Consider the following 25,326-nt stretch of genomic DNA (forward strand, 5'->3'; position numbering starts at 1 on the left):
GGGGACCGGTCCCCCGCCCCAGCCTGCCCGAGGAGGCGCTGTCGGGGCGGCCGGAGCGGGCCGCACCTGCCGCGGCGCTGGGCGCTGGGCGCTGGGGGCTGCCCGCTGCCCCCGGCCGCGGGGTGCGGCGGGGCCCGGGACCCTCCCATTGTCTCGGGCGCCCGGAGGCGGTGGGGGGGGCGCGGCCCCGCCCTCCGCCGCCTCATTGGCGGCTGGCGAGCGCTGGTGCCTTAAATGGGGCGCTGGCGGCGGAGCGCGCCCCATTGACAAAAGCGCCGCGCCGCGGGGCGGGCGGGGCCGCCCATGGGGGCGCCGCGGGGGCTGCCGCAGGGCTGGCCGCGGGCAGGGGCGCAGCCCGCGCCCTGAGCCGCCGGGAGCGGAGCGCAGCGCAGCGGGGAGGCCGGCACTGCGGGCAGGGGCGTGCTGCAGCGCGCAGGGGCGGGCCGCGGAGCTCCGCGGCTGAGGAGCCGGCGCGGCTCGGCTCGGCAGCCCTCTCCCCCGGCGCGCACACACACAGCAGGGCAGAGGCACCCGCCCCTTCTCCCCGGCGCCCTTCGCATCCCCTTCCATGGCGCGGAGGGCGGCAGCCCCCCGCTCCGCACGTAAGTAAGCGCCTTTGTGCGCCGGCCCTGCCCGCCCCCGCCGCAGGTGAGGCGGCCCCGCCGCGCACCTGCGCCCGCCGCCGCCCGGGGCGCGCCGCGGGGCTGCCCGCGGCTCCGGCTGGCCGCGCCGCCGGGGCGGGGGCCGCGCCTTTCTCCCGGGCCGGCTGGGGGCCTGGCCCGTCGCGGGGGCGCTGGGAGGCCGCGGCTCGGCCCCGGAGAGACGCCGGCTGGCCGCCGCTCGGCTGCAGCCCTCCCGTTTTGAAGTGCCAATATGGCCTTTCGCGAGAGAGCGTTCCGGCCGCAGCGGGGGCGGCTGCGGGGCGAGCCGGGCCGGGGCCGCTGGGGCTGGGGGCGGCGGGCAGGGCCGGGGCCGCTGGGGCTGGGGGCGGCGGGGCGGCGGCGGGCAGCGCCGCGGCCGCCGGTGCGTCAGGGCGCTGCGCTCTGCCTTGCCCCTCGCAGGTGGCGGTGGCGCGGCTCGCCGCGGGCGTGGACCACGGTGACTTCTCCGGCCCGGGGCGGCGGCAGGCGCTGAGACCTCAGATCTAATGGAAACTGGGGGCGATGCCAGATCGACACCTCGGCGGGGAGGCGGAGGAGGCGGCGGCCGTGGCGGATTTCCAGCTACTGCTGAGCCCAGCGCTCCCCCGGCTGCGGAGACGAGCATGAATATTGATGGGCCCGTCGGTGGCAGGAGGAGTGGGGCGGACGCGGACGCTGCTGCATTGCCGGGAACTGAGAGAGCTCCTACCCTGCCGCTCCGTGTGCCTTGCGCCAAGGACCCCAAAATGGTCCATCAGCGGTTCCTCCGGAGGAGCGTGGTGGACTCGGACCAGGAGGAACCTGCTTTCGACCTTCCTGAGTCAGAGCATCAGAGGAAAATTATTCTGCTCTCTAAAACCAGGAGGATAATTGCGGAGAGGGCCAAGGTAGGGCGTGGGGCAGCAGAGAAGGCATGCTCGGATGCTGAGCCTGCTGGGGAGCTGAAGACTGGGCCAGCCCCTGGCGGCACAGCAGGGGCTGAAGAGCAGAAGGAAACTGGCAGAGATGTGGAGAGGAAAGAGATGACAGATGCTTCCAAAGATCAGGGCAAGTCCAAGAAAGAGGAGCCCGAGGAGGAGGCGGATATGAAAGCAGTTGCCACCTCTCTGGACGGCAGGTTCCTAAAGTTTGATATCGAACTGGGGAGGGGATCCTTCAAAACGGTCTATAAGGGTCTGGACACAGAGACGTGGGTGGAAGTTGCTTGGTGTGAACTTCAGGTAAGCTGAGCTGATCCTCCTGTGTTTTTTCTGCTTTGTAAGCTTAGAAGCTAAGGGCAACATGCTGGTGTCATCTACAGGAGCTCAGCTTTGAGCAACCTTTATAGTCACCATTGCTTAGTATCCAGTGTCTAACTATAGCACAATATTTTCATTGGCTCTGAATCTACCACCTTATGTACACTCCTCCCTGGCTTAACCCTCTCAGCACTGATCTCTGACTACTGAAACTCCTATGTTAACATAGGACCTGTCATGTTGCATAAAAAGGTCATGAGCTGATCCCTCTGAATGCACAGAGCATGCCGAAAAGAGCCAAACAGAGCTCCTCTCCCACCTGCCCTGCCAGGGCCAATTCATACTGACACTTTAGATAGGAGTAGCTTCATTTATCAGGAGTAGAGCAGCAGGTCAGTATTTAAAAATAAATTAATAAAAATCTTAACTTTGTTTCCGCAAATGCGTTTTTCCTTTTTCTCCAAATATAAGCACATTACACTTATAATGGCTGAAGAGGTAATGTCTGTCTCTTTCCCCTTTACTTGCCCTCCTCCCTGTTCTGAAAATGTGACTATTGCAAGCTTCTGGTTAATTAAAACTTAGAAAGTACTAGAGTGCTTTCCTTTTTTAGATATTGTGAATTAACACTTAAGTTAGATCCAAGCCTTGTGTATCCAAATACCTTTTAAAAGCAAGACTTGGAATGAAAGACCTGTTTTAAGTTCTGGGTCTGTTTTAAGATCTGGATCTAGAGTGAATTCATCCCATAATATCTGAATAGAGAAAAGTTTAGATATCTAATTCTGTCTTATGCTGCTTTAGCTGTCACCTTCTTTTAACAATGTATATATTCTCATTTCTGTGAAAATGGCAGTAGAGCATGGTTTTTGGGGGGAAGCTTTTAGTATGTGTTTCTTACATCATCAGTGTTGTTAACAGCCATTTGAATAAGCATTTGAAAGAAAATCTTAGGTATTACTTAGTCTTAGTGTACTGCATCATTTTTGTGGAAACTAAATTAGTACTAATCCTGCATTCCTAAACTTGCACTGGAAGACTGAGATTTATTGACTGCAGGAGTAGTTAAGAATAGCAAGAAAATAACGTATTTTTAAAAAAGCTTTTTTTTTTTTTTTAAATGTTGGCACAAACAGTTGTAAATTACTCCCAGCTTCATGGGATAGGCAGTGATGAATGTATGGTCACATCTTTATTCCCTAGTGACTTCATTGTACAGTATACTCATAAGTCACCGCAACTCTGCTTCCTTAATAAGAAATACAGAGAACGCTTCTCAGTCTTCATAATCATTTCACTGGCTTTTATTAGACACAGAGACAAAATACACAGCCATAGAAGTCAGGCAAGTTAAAAAGGCTGCAAAGCCACAGATATGAAGTGTTAGCGCACGAGAGGTTTAACCCTTCCTCCAGCACAAAGCAGTGGGCTAGAGGGGACCCAAAGGGGACCCTGTGAGAGTGGGGGCAGTGGTGGTAGGGAAAGGGGCGAGAAGCGGCAGGATTGCCAAGGAGACTTAAAGGAGAATTCAGCAAGCTCGGTGGTGCTGGGAGCAGAGCATGCCAGGCAGGCCCTGTCTTTGTTTGGCTTATGCCTGAGATTGAATCCTGAATGTGTAAGGCTTTTACTGTTGCTTGAAATTCGTTTAAGGAAATAATTCAGATTGTCTCTGAGGGAATGTTTATATATAGAAAAAGGCCAATATTGTTTAACTGTCTATTCTGACCAGTGCATGCAAATTCTGTCACAACAGAGCAGCCGCTTAGATTAGGAATTCATTTTTGCTGCCAAATTTTCTCAGTATGCTCTAGAAGGGGAATAGAAACAGATATTTTAAATGTATTTGCTGTAATAGAATAGCTTTAACTATGGAAGGCTGCTAAATATATTGCAGAACAAATTTTATTGAAATTCCAGTGTTTTGGTCATTTAAAACTCAGGAAGAGATTAGATGGGGAAATTTGCAGTGTGGAGTTTAATTGATTATTGTTTTTCTTATTCCTCCTTATGCTTGTTTGGAAATTCTTGCACCAACTGTATGGGAAGAGAGCCTTTAAAAGTTTAAAACCTTAACAGTGTAGTCCAAGGACTTATCTGTAATAATTTGATAATTCTTATTAGATTGCATTATTAAATTGTGTGTGCTTCAGTTTAAATCTGATCTTACTACTAAACATTTTTCATTTAATATAGAATTTGTTTTAGGCCTCTACTTTTAGAGAAAGGGTTTATTTATTACTCAGCAGCTTAGAAAAATTGGTAAGAATCCGTAGAAATGTCTGGAGGCTGCTATTTCTCTTTAAACATTGATGTCTATTAGCTGTACAGATTCGAAGGTAATGCCAGAGGCCAGGTAACATGAGATTGTATTTAAATTTTGAAAGCCTGTACTTGGTCTGGATTACAAACTAACTGAATGACACAAGTTTGTAATCATCATACGAGGCCTATGCTTTTAGGATTGGTTTGCAAGAAGCAGGGAACCAATAGAGTATGTAAATAGTTGTATGTTGTTTTCTACTTTTTGACTTCTATAGTACTTTGTTAATCCAGTTAGGGTTTTTTTTTTTTTTTTAATTACAGAAACATGGAAATCAAAGGGTGGAGTGAAGTAAACCTTTATTCCTAGCATTTCGAAAAATTCTATATATGCTGTGCCAGTTAGAAAGATGCAAATGAGGTCATATCTCTGTATAAATTTTAAGTTCAGATATACGTAGCAAAAGACTAGGTGGAAGCCCTGATCCCCATGCTGTTGAAGTCATAAAATGACTTCCTTTACAGTTTCACATCAACAAAAACAGAGGGCCTTTTTTCAGAAAAATTATAACTAGTCATAGTTTGTCTTTCTTTTAGAGATACAGTTTTACTTGTTCCTTTTAGGGCCTGCGAGTTAGGAGCTAACAGTATTGAGGATCTACACAGCCATTAATCCTCTGTCCTTGCTCAGCAGTTTTTTCAGCCCAGTTGTTGTGTGGCCTGTGTATCTTTGTCTTTTTTTTTTCTTTGTGTGTGTGTATGTCCATCCATACAAAGACCTTGCAAGCCATTCTTGTTGAGTAGTTTTATTTCATTGAAGAGGTGGATTTAGGATTCAGAACAGCTAGGATTAGGGTAGGATCTAAATGATAACTGAACTGGAATCTAGGTTTTAGACTTGTCTGAGAAGACATGAAAGCTTTAATTCTTTTCTAACTAGAAAATAAGTTATTGTTCCTTCCTGAAACTGAGTATTGGAAGAGGATTAGTATGCCTTTGCAGTTTGGCAGAGTTTGCGTTCCAAGGTTTTCAACACCTATAATCAACTGTAATTGGTGACATACTATTGCTGTGTGAGGCTTCAGAGAAACAGTATTTCGGTGTTGTGCTCCTAACTAAAATGTTAGGTTATGAATAAGGAATACAGTCTGTTGCTGTTCTAATGCTGGTAAGGCAGGTATTCTTTTTAGTTAGATGAATGGTTTCAAAATCCCTATCCTGTTTCCCTTCAACAGCATGTAGGAAAACTGCAGAAAAATCTAGTGTGGTACTATCTGGAATGCAAAGGCCTCGTTGTACTTCTCACTTTGACTGAGTGCTGCGGCTTCTGTTCTGTTGCATTTCAATTTAGTTTCCTTTTTTGCAAACATGGAAAGGATAGACGGTGTCTTCCTTTCATCACTGTGCCCATAACGGAAAGGTGAGGAGTGCCTGCTGGTGCACACGGCAAGGGAAGCCATTCCTTTTGCGCTGGTCACCCTAAACATGCTGTCTGGTCCTTAGAGGCCACTGCAAGAAACCTTCAGGACACTTGGCCTCCAGGAGCCACGTGAGAGTGCACGTTGAGTCTTGGATGCTCACCAGGTACAGAGCTTAGTTAAGGTATTGGACTTTATAGCGATGCTTGGGGAGCTATATAAGAGTGAGGAAAGGGGCGGGGGTAAATTCCTGCCTGTTATCATCTCTGAAATTGGAAATCAAGGGAACTGCAAGAGCTCTGATTGCAGTTGCCATATTGCTACTAAACACAGGGTGCTATAAAGGGCTGTGATGGTAAAACAGACATAACTAGACATGCCATTGTAGGGTGACAATTTCTTGCCTTCCCCCTCACACCTGTGATGCTTCTGCCAAGCTTCCTGTAATATATTTGTGTAGCGAAAAACTTAAGTATTTCCAGGAGAAAAGCGTTATGCTTTGTACACTTGTAACACCTTTTCCTTTTCATGCTTTTGCCAGTCTTTCATTCATGCAGTTTAAAAAGGGGAGAAAAGTACATTGTGTGTCTTGAGTCACTACGATGTTTAGGAGTTCCAAATTTTTGGAGCACTCAACTCTAAAAGGTGCAAATTAAGTTCTAAAAACTCTTTCAGTTTGATTCATATTCAGTATTATTATGAGTTAAAGAACTCAAAGGACAAGTTAATGCCCTTGGAGATTAACAAAGAGTTTTTTTGTTTCTCTTAGTTTTTACTCCTTAAATAAGCTCATCCAGATCAGCTGATAGCTAACTGGTTTTTAGTAGTATGGTGTGAGTATTCTAGATGTGCAAGATGAAATTAGTCTTTGTTTAAATGTAAGATGGATAAAGGATATTTTAAACTGTTAATGCTAGACCCATGTGAATGCACTAATTTTTGTTTCTAAGGGTCATACATTTCCTTGAGGCAAAACTTCTAGTTTGAGAACTGAAAAACTCATCTCTTTCCTTGCTGATTATGAAGGAAGGAAGGAAAAGAATGCAGTTTATTTCCAAATGTGTTACCTTATGTAGGAGGGAATGCTATGATGCCCATGTAAACTTTTTCTTAAATTATTTCAGTGCAAGTTGGAGAACATGGTTTAACTTGCAATATCCATGATAGTTGTTTAAAGTACCACGGAGGATCAATGGCTTAGATGTTTTTCGATGAGCAGATATATGTTTGCATTATTAAAAGTGGGAATCCACAAAACGGGCAATGTTAAAGCAAGTTCACTTTCAATACTCTAGCTGTTAAGTAACTTCTTGCATTAGAGTTAAATTATCTGGAAGGAAAATGTTTTGCAGTCCCATGCTAAGAATCCAGAGGTTCTGGAAAACTGAAAGATTCTTTTTTTTCCCACTGGTTGATACATCAGTTTGGCTTTCAAAGTGTCCTTGTTGGCTGATGATATTCCTCTGATGTTGAAAGAATAGATTATTTTACTATCCATCTAGTTAATTTTTCAGCTGCACAAACTTCATACTGTAAATTACCAGAAAAATATAGAAAATCTGCTTGGGGAGAAGTGAGGAGGGAAACTGTATCTGAAAGACTGAATCTAATGTGCTTATATTAAATTAACTCTCAGTCCAATTTTGCCTATTTCAAGTTAATTCTTGAAATAGTGATTGCTGTTTAAACTTTAACAATTGGTTTAGCTCTGCTTTTACAGCGTCAATATGAAAACATATCTGTATTACTGGTATAATATCTGTTAGTATAGCTGTCTCAATGACATGAAGAAGCTGGATAGGAATATGGTAGTGTACTATTAATAGGTTGCTTCTCAAATTCAGTCAATGATATAGAGCTGGGCCAGACTTCAGATTCTTTGTTTGAATCAGACAAGACTCCTTTTTTTCTCTTGAACAGGTTTTGCCTAAAGGCTGGTTGTATGCTCTTTTTTAATTCTAGTTAAGCTGTTCATTCTATACGTGTGGTTTTGTTGCAATAGGAAGAAATGATTTTAAAAAACAAAACAAAACTAGAACTTTGTGTAAAGTATATTTTGGGTCCTTTTGGTCATCTCCTGTCCACAGCTGACAGGAATAAATGTTGATATTAGAAGTTGACATCTTAGTAATGAAAATGCTTGCGCTTGATAAGCAATCTGACTCATTAAATATGTATATAGCATGCTTACGTTTATGACCTGTGATTGCTGCCTTGTTTTGTGATCAGGGTGTAACAGGGATCTGAAGAAAGTTTGGTAGCTCTGGTGATGACGTGCTCAAATAAGGGTGGCAATAGTCATTCAGCTGTTGGCTAGTGGAGTTACTAGGATTTTTGCATAACCTGAGATACTGGAGATGCTGCAAGAGGTTAGGAAGAGGGATTCTTGGGTGGGTAGATGAAAGCAGAGGATCTTGAGGTATTTATAAGCCTCCTGTGCTTCGGAAGCTGAGCTGTAGTGGCAGATTTGGGTTTGTATGTTGAGAAGAGCTTCGTACAACTGTCTGAACAGGGGAAATGGCTAGCCACTTCATAGCGGTTTGCCAGCAGTAGGATACTTGCCGGCATGAGTGGGTGCTGTGGTAGTTTTGACTGGCCAGAAAGCATAAACATAAGGCAAATGCTGATGTGTGATACCTGGACAGCCTATGGGAATAAGAAAAGGCCAGCCAAATGCCTGTCATGTGAGATGTCTCTTCCAGCAGGAAAGCCAAGTGTCATACACCTTCATTGCTCTGAAATAGAAGTGACCTATGCAGACAATTTTTGGAGAGTATCTGAAATCATCAGGCAGAATCAGAACTGGTTTTCCACTTGATCAGGTTTGCACAACATGTGAAATTAAAGTTAAATCTGGAAATGCATGACTTCCATGAAGTGATACTTGCCTGGCAGAAAACCTGAATGCTGTCTTGATGAGAGCTGGTTTCACTGTGCCTAAAAACCTAATCTGGCAAGGAAGGGAACATTTGGTGCCATGGAGTTAGTAAGTTACACAGCTAGAAACAACCTTCCTCTGGTACCTTGCTGTTTCTGCATAGCTCTGAAATGAGGAACCAATTAACTTCTTTCCTGTTGTCCTTCTGCCTGGTCTGGAATTGAGAAAATTGCTTTAGTTTTTCTGCCAGCAGTGAATTTTATAGTGATATTCTCCAAAACTCCTACAAAACTTTTTGTTTTGTCTTAAGCAGCAAACATCTGGAGCCTCTTTTGCAGTGCAGATGGGAGTCTGAACCTGATGTTGAAATTGCAGGATGATGGAGATAATTTTTCAGGTCCATTTTCTGTATGGGGGGGGGGGCAGGGAGATGGGATGGGTTGTGTAGAGAAGTCTTAGCTCCGCTGTGCCTCAGTTCTGTTTTACTTCTGTGGAGTGGATGAGATGAGAAAAAGGCTCTGATCAATTGGTAGAAGCGTGTGAGTTCCGTATATAAAGAAGGTGTGTGCACTCCCACTCCCCGTAACTCTCTCTTCCCAGTGGGTATGTGTATATTACTCCAAATCCAGTTTCCACATAAACCACAAAGTAGAGAGCCTGTTTTATGTATTAGATGGTTCCCTTGTGGCATAAAGGGACCAATCTTGAAACCATAGGCAGCTTTCCGTATCCCTAAATAAAAACCTCACTGCCCTCCAGAGGAATCAGTTCCATACCTCCTTTTGACATTACGGTTATCCAAAATATCTTGCTTACTTGGGAATTTTGTCCACTTGAAGCTGGATTAGATGCTGCATTGCTTCTGAGCTGTTCTTCTGACTTTCTTCTTGCAGCTGTTTATGCCCATGTAAAAAACTGAGAATGTGGTGCAAGCATGAGATCATGAGTCCTTCTGCCTGTTCTTCTGTGTCATGGAGGCAGCAGAGGTGATCATGAAAAGTCACTAAACACCTGTCATCGTTAGGAAACGTGTTGGAAGGAAGTGGGTGCACTCCTTAGTTTGGAAGAGCCCAGGATGGCATGTTTATCCCATTTGTAAATCTTGGGAGCCTTTTTGTAAGGAAACACCTCAACTGTCCTTCCTAGGGATTGATGGACTGGTATTGAGGTCTAAATCACCTGGCAAGGAATTTGTCAAATGTTTCTTAGATTGTTTTGCTTGTCAGCAGTGACTTGGCTTATTCCAAACAGGCAGCCAATGTGCACAGTTGTGTGAGGTGATATCCACTCTACTCAATCTCTGAAAGAAAAAGTGAATAAACTCAAGTAGTGGTAGTTGTCCTCATCTGGATTTTTATTTTTGGAAGATAACTCTATTTCAGGCTCGAATGGACTTACATGCCTGGGCTTTTGGTTCCCCCTCCTCCCAAACCTGACTATACTGTTCTTAAACCAACTTATATTACCTCTATTAAATATGCCTTTATGCCACCTAACCCCATCATAGCTGCAGCATTATTCCAAAAAAGCAAATTTTTGGAGCCAATGGAATTTGTTCCCTCTATCTTCAGAATTTTCCGTACAAGTGCACGTGCATTTTAATCTGTATTAGATAAAAATCTGATTGTGTATGTTGTGACTGATTTACTGCAAAATAATTTTACTGTATTGTGTTAATACGATGTAATGTTTAATATGGTTGCATATATACGCAGTAGGAATAATGGATAAAATGGGATGCTATATTAATGGAATATATGTGTTGATTAAACTACCAAAGAAAGAGTAACTTAAGTCTGGTACCATCTGTTCTTCAGTTGTTTGCTACAGGGAGAGACAAAACACTTATTCATGAACTCTGAGTGAAAGAGAGAGGAGAACACAGGCTCAAATAACATTTGAGAGTGGTTTTTTTTTTCTTTTTCTTCCTTTGGCCATTTTCTGTAAATTCAATCCAATCTACGTTCCAGACTTTTTAAAGTAAAATTAAACACACTTCAAAAAGTGCTTGATCCTAATATGAATCTTTATAGCACCTTACCAAAGTTGATTTAAATTTTAGTGTAATTTTTAGTTAAGTAAACCTAAACACATTTGATTCTTGGATCCTTCTGAGAAAATTATTAAATAGCCCAAAATAAAATGGACATTTCTGTCTGTTACATGCTAATCTTTTTTGTTTTTTGCAATGCTTTTAAATTGGAAAACTGTAATGTAGTTACTTATATCTCAGATTGTGAAAGTCCAGCTGTAGACTGTTAAGATGAAGTTTTATTAAGAAGAGGAAATGGCAATTGGTCACTTCATATGTTGAAAAGTGAATCTTTGTTTTGCAATAGAAATATAAAATAGACATTGCCTAAGTCTGCTTCCGAAATGGATGCATTTCTTTTTCCCTAGCATGTGCTTCAAGGATTAAAATTATGGTCTTTATTCCAGATTTGTATACATGGAACAACTTTTAACATTGCTTTTCCTGGTGGTCTCTGGAATTTTTCAGTCAAAGCAGCGTTTGGAGAGCCCTGTTGTACTTGCTGGAGCTAACAGCTCTGCTGGCTGACTGAGCAGAATCAATTTGGTCTATTAAAAGAGAACAGTATGGAAAGGGGGGGTGGGGAGATCACAAAAATACCAGCGGATATATTTCATTGCAGCAGAATTGTGCTGCTCTTTGCTGGAAACATTGGATAATATCTAGGTCTTGTAAAATAGATTCCAAATTTTTGTCCAAATTGTTCTAGGTTTGCTGATTAATTAAGAAAAATTGCCATGTTTCTGTGCATTTGCACTTGTTTTGTTTCTGTTTCCTATCAATGTTTCTTTTGTTTTGAATATTGTTGTGGATAATAAAGCAAGTGTTGCACTAATAAAATAGACTTGCTTTTCTCTCAATTACAATAAGAAGCTTATATTGCCTTCAATTACTAATGGAGGGCAAGAATATTAATCTTGTCCTTTGGCAAACATAGTCATCGTGACTAATATGGGTTGGTTTTGGCTGTACTTGATGTTGATTGTGCATATATAAAATTAGTAGTAAAAATGAAGAAAATATATGACCACTTGTATTAAGGCACAGGATTCTAGGTAAAATGAGTTGGTAGGAATGCACTGGAATGATTGCTTATAGCCCATGGTGACCTTGTCTGTTTGTGTTATGTTTTTCCTTTTTGCATGTTTTTTCTGTGCGTGCCTCTGGGGGGGATATATTATCAGCCTGCACTTCCCTCCAGGTTGCTGATTTTGTTGTACAGGTTGTAATAACTAGTGTAACATTTCTCACTGATCTTAATGAGTTTTAAAAGCTTTTCTGGCAGTTCAGCCTAACTAAAGCCTGTGAACTCTAGGATCTTTTGGTACAGGCAAATGGGGGTGAATGAGGGGAGAACATAATTGGCTCTTCTGGAGCTACTTCTACTGTAAAGGTCTTATTAATTCAAAATTCTTGTAGTGCTGTTCCAGAAGACAAGTGGGCATTTTCAAAGAAAGCAAGAGGAAAGCTTCTAACTGTAATCTGCTGGTCCTTAGATGTGTAGCAGGGCCTTGAACTGGACTAAAGTTATCTGAAGCAAGTTTGAGCTATAAATTCTTCTAAGCGGCTGAGAGCTTCTGAGCCACTTTAGTGTCAAGTCACCACAATCGTTTTGTCTTTAAATAGCAAACTCGCCCCACTATCTTCATTTCAGTCGTTGGGGGACTGCCTGGAGAGGTTGGCCTCAGGCCAATGTCGGGCAGTGTATGGTGAACTTTGGCATCTAGGGCCAGTTCCTGTAAAGGCTTCACCTCCTATTGGGCATGTTGCCTGCAGAGCGGTGCGGGCCGGATGAGCTCAGAGCAGCACCTGGAAGAAGCAGTGTGCTGATGGAGGAGCCTGAATCCAGCAGCTGGTTACTCTCATTCCTCTTCAGATGCACTGTCTGGGCTGGTGGTGGACCCACCGTGCCAGCCTGCTGGGTGCAGTGGGCTGCCCTGTTTCTCTTAGTGTTCTTGGCCTTTCCTTCAGAGGGAGGGTAGACAGGCAATACCTCTTCTAGTTGTCACTTAAAAAGAAAGCGGATGTCACTGGATTCCTTCTTTGCAAAATACAGGAAAATTGGAGGAGATAACCTTGCAGCAAAATGTCTGTGGTTAGAGGGCAAATTAGATTCAACCTATCTTTAAGTATCTGGGATAAATGCTAGATGTTTTGTGGGATTTGCTTCCACTGCTTGACTACTTGAATTTTTCCCCCTTTTCTCTAGTATTCTAAAGAAGCCAATTCTCCTGTCAAGAACTATACTACAGAGAAAGACGCATAGACTGTTAATATGAAAGATACGTTATACTGAAGGAGAAAAGCAGCTGTGCTTGCTGATTTCAGAAATAATTATGATAATCTCATACTACGAGACATAGTTAATACTTGAAATGATTTTTGTGTGTGATCTCAGATGTATATGTTTACTTAAATGAAGCCAGCATTACATGTTTTTAACCACTGGAGCTATAAATTATTAGAAATGGACAATTTGTCTCTAAGTAACATGAATGTATTAAATATGAGGCTTCATTGATTAAACTGTGTGTATACTTTTTAAGACTCATCTCTCAGGTGGTTTAGGGGATGAGGGGAACAGTTCTGTTATCACTCAGTTGCAGGTTTCAAAGAACACTTTTTCCCTAAATATCTTTTTTTCTAGGCTGCAGACTCTTACGTATGAAGTGAGACACTTGAGACACAATGGAGTCTGTGTACAAAACATAGACACTTGTGTGTTGCAAAAATTGGGACTGTGGATGTTTACCAGCATTTACCACTAACATTTTTCTAGCCATGCTTTTCTCCCTTTATTTTTGTGATCTTGCTGAACAACAGCTCAATTTATGGACTGCACTTCAGCACAAGACATTCTTTGTTGGAAGGAAAACTTTCAGCTTGAAGATGGTAACGGGGAGTTACTAAAACTGGATAACTGGAGGTTGGGGAAATCAGGTTTGCATGAACAGGGCGTAACAGAAAATACAGCTTACTAACCTGAGACCTGAAAATGGATCCCAAAGAATCAGTGTGAGAGGTGTGACTGATGCTGATATGGTTTTGTTACAAATTAGGGAAGGGATTATAGGATGAGTCATCATTCAGGTCCTGCATTCCTTTGTGGTATTAGGGAGGCTTCATTAAAAGTGGATGCTGCCTCATAAAAACTTTCCAGTGGGCTTTTAAAAAGTTTCGTGTCCTCTTCTTCCTTTTCATTCTACCTCTTCCCCCAAAGTTTTGCAATGGCAGAGTGCTGATCTTCAGCACCTTCTGTACCACTGTATATATTTGTCACTTGCTCTTTTTTCACTTCCCATTCTTTTATTTTCATAAATTCATCAAATGATCTTCTATGATTAATCTCAGAAGATACTGTTTCACATAACTAACAATCTTACGGTTGTCCCATGTGTGTTGTTGGCAGCTTCTTTGTCCAGCAGTGAGCCTGTAATTCAGGAACAGCTATGATAACTGAGGATGCTTTTGTATGGTAAGAATGCTCTTCAGCTGAGACTTGGCTCCCTGGCTAGCTATCCTTGATGCAACCTCCAGAGCTGTTTTATGTGTTGCAAGATTTCAGCTGATGGACTCAAACTACCGTTTGTAAGATCTATGATGTGATAGTCTGAGAATAAAATCAGAATTTATAGAGAAACAAAGGAAAAGAAGGTAGAATCTGGTGAGATGAGATGAAGACTTTTTATAACATTTTGCTGTGCAACAACTGTTAGCTTCTGATGATTAAGAGTGATGAATATCTATAATCTTTTCAACTCCCCTCTTGAAGTTTAGTTACCCTAATTCTGAGGTTGCAATTAATGACTTGGCAGCATGCATGCTGAAAATACTTTTTTAAAAAAATTGATGAAATTAATTTATATATCACTTTATGCTTAAGTATCCACTATCCTAGTTGCATTACCTCTTTTAGTCCTAGAAGCAACAAAAAAGTTAAATATTTGTTTATTCAGTCATACTTAACTTTTCTTAAGGTTGGAAGGTAGAAAGCACATAGTACAACTCTCTCTGATTTTAGGAGCTGAAACATAATTTAAGTTATCTATTAGAGGAAGGGAAAAAAGCCATTAAAACATTTCCAAAAAGCTATAATCTTTGTGCGTTAGAACTGAACAGTTTCTAATGAACTGACTTTTGTACTTCAAAGATATATATCACATATTTCATTATATATGTATTTCTGTGAGCAGTGTAACTAATAAAGTCATCATGTAGTTGAATCTTTGGTATCTAATAAGATGTGAACTCCCTGTGAAGTTTCTTTCACAGTTCAGATATTCATGAATGTGCTTTTAAGTGGATTTTATGGCTAGTAGGATTGTGCTCTTTCTGCAATTTTTTTCTTTAGTAGGGGCAACAGGAGAATGTCTTTTTTTTTTTTTTTTTTTTCCCCCCCTATCAATCTTCATGAAACTTGGAAGGCATTTTGTTCACATGAGTCACTAGCCTGCTTTGCAAGCTAGAAGGCCCAAACATATTGCGGAGAGTAGGGGAGATGGATGTGTGCACACATACTCGCATGCGCTCATGCACGCCGCGCTGTTGCTGTCTTATTTCCTGAGAAAACAAAGGCTTAAAAACACAACCTTTGAATTTTTGTTTATTTGTTTTGACAACTGCTAGAAATCAGGAAGTGATGAGTTTTCTCTTGATCCTTTCCTTTTGCTCTTCGTAAGTTTAGTCTGTGAAAGATGCCAACCTCTTGGCAACAGGGGACAAGTGCTGTAGTGAAAGCTGCGGTCCGTGGTGAGGGGTGCCTGCTGCAAGGCTGCTGTTTTCCTCGTCTGGAGCAGCCTTGTGGAGGCAGATCGGGCAGCACCGGCTCCCTCTGCCTAAACCAGCTGCTGCCGCGTCAGTGTGGAGAGGTGACTGGCTGCTCTGTGTTGCACTCACAGCCTGGCAGTAGCCAAAGGCCTCAGCATGCACTAAAGTACCCGTGAAATTCTACGGAGATGTGGATTACTTATATACTGTTGTGACAAGTATGTTTGTATAATGTTTGTTGTATTGTTCCATAATCCATATGGAGGAAGTAGAATGCTTCAAGCAGAAACCTGTTTTTAAAACAACTACCCAGCATGGATGAATTAAGTTTGACGGCGGGGAAAAAAACAAAACCAAAAACAGAAAAAACCCACTGTCTATCATTGTTGCATAATTCTGAACAACATATATTGAATTTATCCATCACTTAGTACAGTCTTGTATGTATTTTTTCTCAGAGGATATACATTTAAAGTTCAGAATTAAATATAATCTATGAGAAAGCAGAAAAAGTTTAACTGCATGAACTGAAAAACAGAAGGGCTGGTTTAACTAGAAGATCTTAAACTTACTGAAATGTTAATTACTCTTAGACCTCTAAGACGGTAAGATGGATAATTACTAAAGAAGCCTGCACACCCATTTTAATGGGCTCTGTTTAAAAAATGGGGAGGGGAAGTAAAAAGCTGCAAAATACTTTTAAATACCTTGTATAAGCAAGAGTCATAGGAGTATCAAAGTTATAAAATCCCTGATCAAGAGTTATGCATTTGTTAAAATAAGCATTATACGCAAGCTGTGTGTTTTAAGGTTGCTATGTATTTTGAAATGCAGTGACATTTGCAGGTCAGCAGCATTTGTTTTTAGGTCTGCCCAGAATCATTATACCAATTCACCTAGTTTTGAAATAATTGCTGGTGGTGTGATGATGGCAGGTCTTTGGAATATTATTCCTCTTGCTATGTTGAAAGACATAAGTGAGTGAAGGAATAATTTATCTTCTTTATCTGAGAGATAAGGAAAGCAACTATGTACAATATACAGCAGCAGTATGTAAGTGTGTGGCAACAGAGACTTGTAACCTGCGCAAAGTAAAGCAGAATGCAAGAGTAACTTTGACAAACACACAGCTGGAGGGTGGGGGGGGGGGGGGGGTCAGATGATAGACTTATCCTACATATCCTACTTATACATCCTAGATGTGCCAGTGAAAAACATGCTGAAATGCTTATCTTACTTTTCAGAGAAAAATCTAGTAATTCCATGTTTCTTTATGAATATTAAGAATGTTTTAAGGAATATTATGCCACTTATCTGATTTCATTTTTTTAGCATTAAGTTTTGTTAAATGACTGACATGTAGCGCAGTGATATATCTAGTGCTAATCCTCCAAATGGAGTGGAGCGTTCAGGAAGTGATGGCTGTGCTTTGGTTTAGATTGCTTTTCTGTCGCCTGTTGAGCTGCTGTTGACTTTTAATAGTCATAGCAACAGTTTCTGCTATTTATTTACTTGGTCTTTGCATGTTGCAGCTGTGTATGTCAGAGTTAATTAAAAAAACCAAACAAACCGATGATGATAATTATAACAGGGAGATTAAAACAGTTACACAGGTGAGACAAAGACAAGAAAACAAAATGCTTCATGTCCTCCTGTTTTGAGCAACTATTAAATAGATCATCTCACAACAAGTATTCTTCTTTGTTAAAAGCAATTTTAAAAGCCTGCAACCTTTAAAAAGAAGCTGACTATAGGGTGCTCATGTAGCAGTGCAGAATCTGAATGCACTTCTGGTAGGCAAAGGCTGCACAATTTTAAAAAAAAAAAAAAAAAAAAAAGAAACACACAACAAACTTTATTTAGTTTAATTCTCAAGTACTTTCTTTTAAAAGTACCTGAAATGGCTAAGGTGAGTAATAAACTTGTGTTTAGATATAGTTTTGCATAAAAATAACAAAGCTATACTCTTTGAAAAAATGTAACTGTTTATTCACAGTTTTGGAATACTGTGTTTAAGATTGTGCTGGTCATGAGCTATTGCACCATAGGATGCTAGAAAGTAGAGGAATCCAATCTTGGAGAAATCCAATCCAGTGGCTTTAAGGAAGTCTGCACTAAAACTTTTGCTTCAACGGAGTCAGAATATTATTCTTTAGCATTTCTATTTCTTTTATTATTTTAAATTCACACTTATGAAAACCATGCCTTAAAGTATCTTAAGTAAATCACTTTGTAACTGAGAAGCTTTTCTTTGATCTTAAAAATGCTGTGGTGTTTTTATAAGGGTTAGGATGATAATCTGCATCTATATTCTTTATTTTTTATTGATATTCTACCCATTGACTTTGACAATCAGGTGAGTCTGCTGGCAAGGCTACTCCAGCTTATACGTCCTCCTGCAAGAAGTCTTTTGCTGAATAACTTTTAGCAACTTTTTTACATATCTAGGAATTTAACTACTTGGAACCTTTCTGAGCTGCAACTTTTATATTCTTAATCTTTTTTTGAAAAAATAATATTTGCAGTAAATCAAATAATATTTGTTACTAGAGTATTAATTTAGAGGAAGTGGTCTTTGAAAACTTTCTCATCTAAAGCTTGACTAAAACCAAACTTTTGTTGAAGGAAAAGACTCAGTATAAGCTGCTGGTAGTAATTCATTCTCGGGGAGGCTGCCTTTCAAACCTCCCTTTGTAGTATTCTGAAGGTTCATTTCGTCAGAAATTTACCATAAATAAGCTGTGTGCAGAAATGAAACTAGCAGGATTACAAATAGTAAGTAATAAACCCATTGTTAAAATATTATATTTTTTTAACTAGGACAACTGAAAGAGCTGAGTGTGACGAAGAGAAAATTTCTAGATATAATACACTAGTTGGGTGAGGGAGTTGAAACAGCTCACCTGGCACATGTTGGGACGTGCTCTTTTCCCGTGGAAAACGCATGTTGTGTCTCAGGGCAGCAGGTGGCTTGCAGTTTGTAATGTATGCTGAGAACTAACTCCTGAAATGCTGTCTTATTAATGCACTTTTTACATGTGTAGTATTAGAGTGGGAATTTGCCTGCTTTCCACAGGAACTTCTTGGGAGGAAGGATTTAATGAGAACAATTTATTTAGCTAACCTTGTCTCAGTTTACATTTGGCAAGCAAATTCCCAGACTCCTTCATTTGAACTTCTCCTGTTCTAGAAATGGCTATGTGAATTTAAAGACAATTAAGAAATTGCCCTAGGGATTTTTTCCCTCCTTTTTCTTATTTTTTGGAAGCTCGGTAGTTGAGGGCAATTTATTTCCTACTACTGGGCTTCCTGGCTCCTTTCAAAAACCCCAGATTATGGCTAGCCTTTTCACGTGGCATTCCTATTTAGTTAAAAGTAGGAAGCACTAAATCCTATTAAGGGCTGAGCCTGCAAGAGTTCTGGAAAATTTCAGTTGCATGTATTTAATAAGTTGCAAAATCTTATCTCCATGTGAAACTTCTTAATATTATGTTACCTGGCCTTCCTGTTTGTTTCTTTTTATCCACTTACTGTTTTATCTGTTTGTGCTGAAAGCTCCTGCTGGCAGCAATTGCCATGCTGGGAATGTGCCTGGCACAGTAAAGCTCTGGACTGAAGGATGTCTTTAGGTCTGTTACAGTGTCAAGGGCTCTTCTCTGTGATTTGCAGGTTGGAAATCTGTGACGTTCAGATTTTTGTAGTTGCTCTGGAGAATTAGTGCTGAGACGCATCGATACGGTAGTGCAGGAACCTACAGCACTGATATAGTTAAATAGTTAATTTGCAGGCCAGACCTCTTAATTCTTCTGTGTGTACATCCTATCCCATTTTTTATCTATTAAATTTGAAACCATTTTTCTTCAGGGTATTGTTCTGGAGGACCAAGACCTTACCTAATGTAGTTAATAGACTAAGAAAAACCCTATTAGGGATGAGAGGTCATCACAGAGCTTTTAATTTGGAGGCCAACCAAACAGAAGTGGTATTTAATCCATCTTTCTTTGGAACAGCAGCCAACATATGAAAGCTATAATAAGAAGAAAATTATTAGTTCCATCTTTTCAAACCTGAACTAATACATATAGCCCTGCAGTGGATTTTAAATGTGTGGGTTTTTTTTTTCTTTTGCTAGTGAATGACAAGTTAGATGTTTCAACCTTCAGATGATAATAGCTGCAATTCAACAACTTTTAGGAGTAAAACAACTGATTTGGTCTTTTGTTTATTCCTCTCAGTGACGTCTCAGACGTCCTGTACTGCTATGTGCTTTTCTTTTTCTGGTGCAAATTCTTAGTGTTGCTGTTGAAGAAGAAATTGTCTGTGGCTGCTGTATTTCCAGGCTTGCTGATAATGCAGTGAATGATGGTTGAATCTAAACTATGGAAACAATTTCTATATAGCTGTATTTGAGCTTTAAATAATAACTGAAATAGGATCTCTTTAGGTTTCAAGTACATGATGAGAGACTGTCCTAGTTTACCCAGGTTAGCTAGCTGTACTTCGTGTGTTTATTTCCAGCTAGATTTTCCTCAGAATGAGCATCTGTTGCAAAGCACAGTTTACTAGAGTCACAAAAAATACTTATATTTGAATTCTGAAAAGGCATCTTCCCATGATTTCTTCCAAGCCCTGTTTCCATCTAGTTAGTTCTGAATAACTTGACAGAGATTAAAAGAAAGTTTTTTTGTTCTGGATTTAGGTGCATGTCTGTATTTTGGAGATCACATGTGTTCTCTACATCTGTGTTTTTCTTATCTTTTTTTTAGGTTAGGAAGTGTCAGAATCTCTCTCCCAAGAGCCTGCAAGTTTAATTGTGTAGGTCTTTTCTTAACTTTACCCATAATAAATAAATTATGTCTCAAATCCAAATGTTATTATAGAGAAGGCAAGGCACGTAATGCTTCTTGGCTGTGCTGTATAGTGTTCTCCAGCTAATGAAAAATATTCTATTTGAGGTTAAAAATGTGAAATAAAAATTAAATAGACTCTATTTGATAAAAGAAGAACTATTTCTCAGTTGCTGCAGCTGAAGAGATCCGTGTAGTAGAAACTTATTCAGATATGATTTTTGTCTTCAAAAATGCAGCTTTGGCAGCTAAGGCTGAGAACGTGTCTGTTTGAGTGGCCTCTATCTGCTGCATTGCTGCACAGCACCCGTTTCTGCGTGGTCTCTGGCAGGAGGGCCATCTGTTTGTCCTGCAGAGACCTCGTCAGGCCACTCCATCAACAACCATCCGGGTAGTGGTGTTGGCTCATTTTGCTGGCCTGGTACCTCTGAAGGTAGCCTCACAACTGTGCCTGGAGGGCGCGTGTCCGCATAGGCCTCTGGGGAGAGGGTCCTCTGCTGCCAGCACCCCAAGGCTGCAGGCTGGGGGCTCACGGACAGGGTGAGGTGGGTTCGCTCTGCAGGACTGACCTCTGCCCTCAAAGCAGAGGACCTGCAGAGACGTGAAATGCAAAGCTGTGCAAGAAGGCAAGGATCAGTTAGATTATCAGTTATGAAACCAGCTTTAGAAACGCATATGCAGATATTTGAGTTATGGGAAGCAAGCTGTGACATGAGAAGTGGGAGCTGTATGAACCCGCAGGACTGGGCTACTGGTCGCTGCTGGTTGCCATGAGGGCCCCGTCGCACCAAAGCCTGGGCTGCTTGTTGGCACAGGCAAATACGTGAACTTGGGCTATCTGGAAACGAGGAGTCTCGTGGGCTCTGTGAGTACAGCCGCGAGGCCTCCATCCTGTGCGCACAGCCATCAGGTGCCGAAAGTGCAGCCCAGGCGCTCTGGGTGCCTGCAGCCTTTGCTTCTGCGAGCGAGCACAAGTAGGGAGTGTTAGAAGGCAGTGAGGCCTGCCTGTGTGAAGTTTATTAGTCCGCATTGGGCACTCATGTTTTCTTCTTCTCCCTCTCCCTTTTGTAGTAAAATAAAAAATCTATACTATATATTGAAAGATGTTATGAACATATATATGTGAACATATATGGAAATGTGTGCATTATTCCCTTCTTACTACACTAGTATTTTGAGAATTTTCATCTCCCTTTGCTTTACTTTCTTGGTTACTTGTACACTTCAGTTGAGAGCTCAAAGTGTTATGACAACAGACAAGCATCTGGTTCCCTGGCTTGTTGCAGGAGAAAGGGGGGCTCTTATTCCCATAGATTGCTGGCTGTAGGGGGGCTTTGCAGACCACACTAGAAGCAGTTATCAGCCTAGCCTCATCTGCTCTCATCAGAAAACTTAAAACAGTAAAACATTTTATAAAAGGCTATTTTCATAGCTAGATTAAAAATGTTCTAATGTGACTAGTCTCTACTTTTAGTACCCAAATGGTGACATGTTCCGAACATTAAGCATGCTTTTCTGGTTATGACAATAAAGTGTGTATTTATTGTGTGCATCTTATACACACACAGATGCTATGGATTTACATCTAATTATATATAAATTAGAAGTAATATTCTTCCTATTTGGTGGAATGTCCAATAACCTAATAACTGGAATAATCTCAAAACAACATTGAGTTGAAAAAGGATGGAATTTCTGGCATGTGGTATACTAGTTTCCATGGCTCGAGAAGCAAAGTTTTCTGATGGTAGTGCATGAAATCCCAATTTGAACATACAAAAATGATCTTGAGAATAGTTGAGTAGGATCTTACGCAGGCTTATTTCTATACGTACCAATACCAAATACCAAACAGTATTGGTATTGTGATATCTTGCTGGATTTCATAATGCTGCTGTGATGTGTTTGGGAGAAAAAAGAATAAGGGTGGAGATAACAGGGAACTGAAGTTGAAAACAGGGCAGAAACAGAGTTGTAATAGTTTGTGCTATGTTAATGTGAATCAGAAACAAACTTCAAAAATAGAACCACAAATACATGGTTTTAATCTTTTGAGTGTGAAGGCAGTTAACAAAGCCTGGCGAGGAGAAGTGGTCCTGCTTCTTCCATCTGGTTCTGCCACAGAGTAGATAATATCAATAACAAACAGCTCAATGGTATCTGGGACTACCAGGAAGCCAGTCGATGCCATTGACTACTTGATCCTTTCACCGTTTAGGCTGTCATTAAAAGCTGACACTTTTTTCCCACCCTACGTGGGTTGTTTCTTCTGAAGTCCTTTCTCTTGGTGGGTGGGATAATTCATATTGGTGAATGCAGACTTTGGAAACAAGATCACATGTTGTTATTAAGGCAAGATGATGATTCACAGAAGCAAGTCCCTAATGTTCCTTCATCTGAAAATTGCTGTGAATCACTTTTGGAAGATGTGATTTAAAGCTGATAATGGAGAAATTTGTCCACATACAGAGGTACACTTACATAATCTGGATAGAAAGGACAACAGTGGCTCCTGTCTGGTACTTTGCGTCTGCTACTGAATAGCAGGATAACTAAAATGTGACTTGTAAGGAAAGCCAAGCCAAACATGAAACTCTAATGTTTCTTCATCGTACCTGGCAAGGGGAATGTGATTGTTCCAGACTTTTTGTTTGTGTGCTACCGGAATGGTGTGCATGATATCTGCTACTCTTCAGGCACAGCTGAGGGACAATGCTATTATGGAAAGAGTTAACAGCTTTTGATGAGTGAGCCATGCAGATGACAACATCTCTGTATGGCTCAAACAAACAAAGAAATTTCTCCCCTACTGGTTTGCCTATGTGCATGTTATCTTTATGGGATATACAGCAGCCTTTAACCTGATATACACCCAGCTGGTGTCAGGTTGAATTTGACCACTGTCAGAGATCTATGAAAAAGGAAACAGGTTGCAGTAGTCTGTTTTTAGTTTCGTTTTTCAGAGGGAGGGAGGGGATAACGTAGTTTCAGTGCAGCAGGAAATTCAGAAGGCACTCAATCTTTTCCGAAAGAAGATAAATTGTACGTGTGTAAGCTTGCAAGAAGAGTGACTCAGGGATTCAGAAGGGTGCAGAGGAGGGGGAGGAATGGGGTAAAGTGAGGGTGGGCTGTTGTGGAGGGGAAGGCCCTGAGTCCTCTGCTGAGCCCAGGTGCTGGAAGGTGATGCTGCAGGAAGGGCAGAGCGGGGGACGCCTCTCCTGGGGCTGTTTGAATCCCTGTCCTTGCTCTTTCACTTGAGCTCGAGCTGGCTTGATTCTTCATCATGAGACGGGGTTTGGAGGATCTCTTCCCTCGGGGTAACATTAGACCCAAATTACTCTTTCTTCTCACTTGTGAGTTGAGATTGAATCATGAAAGAGATATGAGCCCTCTTCTTTGCCTTTCTTGTGTGAGTTAGCATCTGTTCTGCTGTCATTTTGTTGTGTTAATCTAAGAAGCACTTTTTCTATGTCTAACTTGTCCCCTTTCTTACCATTGTGAGAAATGCAAGGTCGCTTTGTTGCTCGCTGTGTGGAGCTGAAAGCAGGTGCATTATGTACAAAGTGGTGGTGCTGAGAGGGAGAAGGGGGAATTAGATGATGTTCCGATGATAAATTAGTGAACACAATAACTGGGAAAGGAAGATGCCCTGATGAGAATGAGCAGCACCGTCCCTTTTGGTGTATTGCTGTAGGAGACCATCTAATTGAGATGTATGGGCCTCTTCAAACCTTTCTGAATAACCATTTTTCTGTTTAAGGATTAATACTCCAAGTACTGCAATGTCCAGAGGCTTTTTTGGATTCTCCTTTGTTTGGAGTGCCTTGTCACTCAGTTCTTAGGCAGAGCAAGTACGTTGAAATACCTTAAAGTTTTTTCAGAAAAAAGATTAGAGCCGTATTGTGTTCCAGATTCTGCAAGAGGACTGAATTAGCTTAAAGTTTATATAGTCATATTGATCTCAGCTGGCTGCTGACCGTTTAAATGCTATCTATTTTCAATTTTTTTTCAGATTTAGCTTTAAGAATCTGTGAAACACCTCTTTGATTTATTGAGTGTCTACCCCTTGCAAGAGAGGGGGTAGGCATCAGTAGTGGGATTGCATACCAGAAACTCTGATTTAAACTTTTATTCCTCAATTTTCCTGTCTTAATATACAAAACTCCTGGCTTCATTGGACAACTAACTGCATGCTATTTGGTGGAAACTGCTTCAGGCATCTTACTTCAAGAAAGATGTGGACTGATTAGTTAGAATCCAGAGCAGGGTTACAACAATGACCCTAGATCCAGCATACGTGATTGTAAAGAGCCATGGAAAGAACTAGGTTTGTCTAGTCTGAGGAGGAAATAACTGAGATGAGATACTATTCTTCAATGATACCTATTCTTCAAACTCTGTGAGCACTATTTATTCAATAAGCAGATGGTCTGTATGAATTTGTTTAGCTTGGTAAGCTGCTAACCTAAACTGAACTCCCATAAGTCATCTTTAAATTGAGCTTGTGACAAATTATATTTGCACTGATTTAATTAATGTGAACTGGTTTCACACAGTGCAATGGTTATTGTGCAACTTCAAATTATAGCCCAGCCAAGTGAAAATCCTCCCCCTTTCACATATGGAGGAACCAAGCACATATGAGAAGCGGTGACCTGCCCGGATTGCAGAGATTGTGCAATCAGAGTTGTGGTCATTGTCCTCAGGAAGGAAGAATATTTGTTGTATAAGGATACAAGACTGAACAAGTAAATGGAGGACCTCCCTGAAAAAAGGGGCTAGACCTTAGCTTGTTTAGCCTGGTAAACTGAAAACCAAGAGGGAATGCGATAACTCCCTAGAAAGACAAAGGATGGAAAACATAGTAGAAAGAATAGAGCTGTGAAAGCTAAAGAATGACATTTAGATACCAGAAGGGTATCTAAACTGGCCATATATAAACTGAACTAAGAGGAGTAGCAGCATTTTGGTATAGCTTTGCTTTAGACTGGCATGGTGAGAAACCTTTTAAGATGGAGCTTGCTGAGTTTATGAACAAGATAATATGATGTGCCCTTCCATTAAAAAAGGCTCATTGACCTAGGAAGTTTGAATGTGTGGTGTTTCCAAAAGACGACATGCAAATCCCCCTTCCTACTAAGAGTCTGAGCTGTTGCTTGACTTTTCCCAAAAGCTCAGAAGCCCTGTCTCAAAAGCCTTCAGGTCTCACCCAGAAGCTGAACATGCTAGTATAAAATGGAAAATAC

At 41.4% G+C, this 25,326-nt stretch overlaps 1 protein-coding gene across 12 annotated transcripts in view; it reads left to right on the top strand.

Moving 5' to 3' along the window:
• Positions 1-434: 434 nt before the first annotated feature.
• The window catches only part of WNK2 (WNK lysine deficient protein kinase 2), a 124,475-nt gene continuing 99,583 nt past the window's right edge, over positions 435-25,326 (top strand). For all 12 annotated transcript variants that reach the window (XR_011144021.1, XM_068960264.1, XM_068960265.1 and 9 more), the window contains exons 1-2: positions 435-602; positions 1,062-1,861. Coding sequence is in view for 11 of the 12 variants with exons in the window: in XM_068960264.1 (XP_068816365.1) it covers positions 1,148-1,861 (714 nt within the window). In the remaining variant the exon portion in view is untranslated. The remainder of the gene's footprint in view (positions 603-1,061; positions 1,862-25,326) is intronic.

This window comes from Struthio camelus, chromosome 14 (genome assembly GCF_040807025.1).
Source record: "Struthio camelus isolate bStrCam1 chromosome 14, bStrCam1.hap1, whole genome shotgun sequence".
Classification (NCBI taxonomy): domain Eukaryota; kingdom Metazoa; phylum Chordata; class Aves; order Struthioniformes; family Struthionidae; genus Struthio; species Struthio camelus.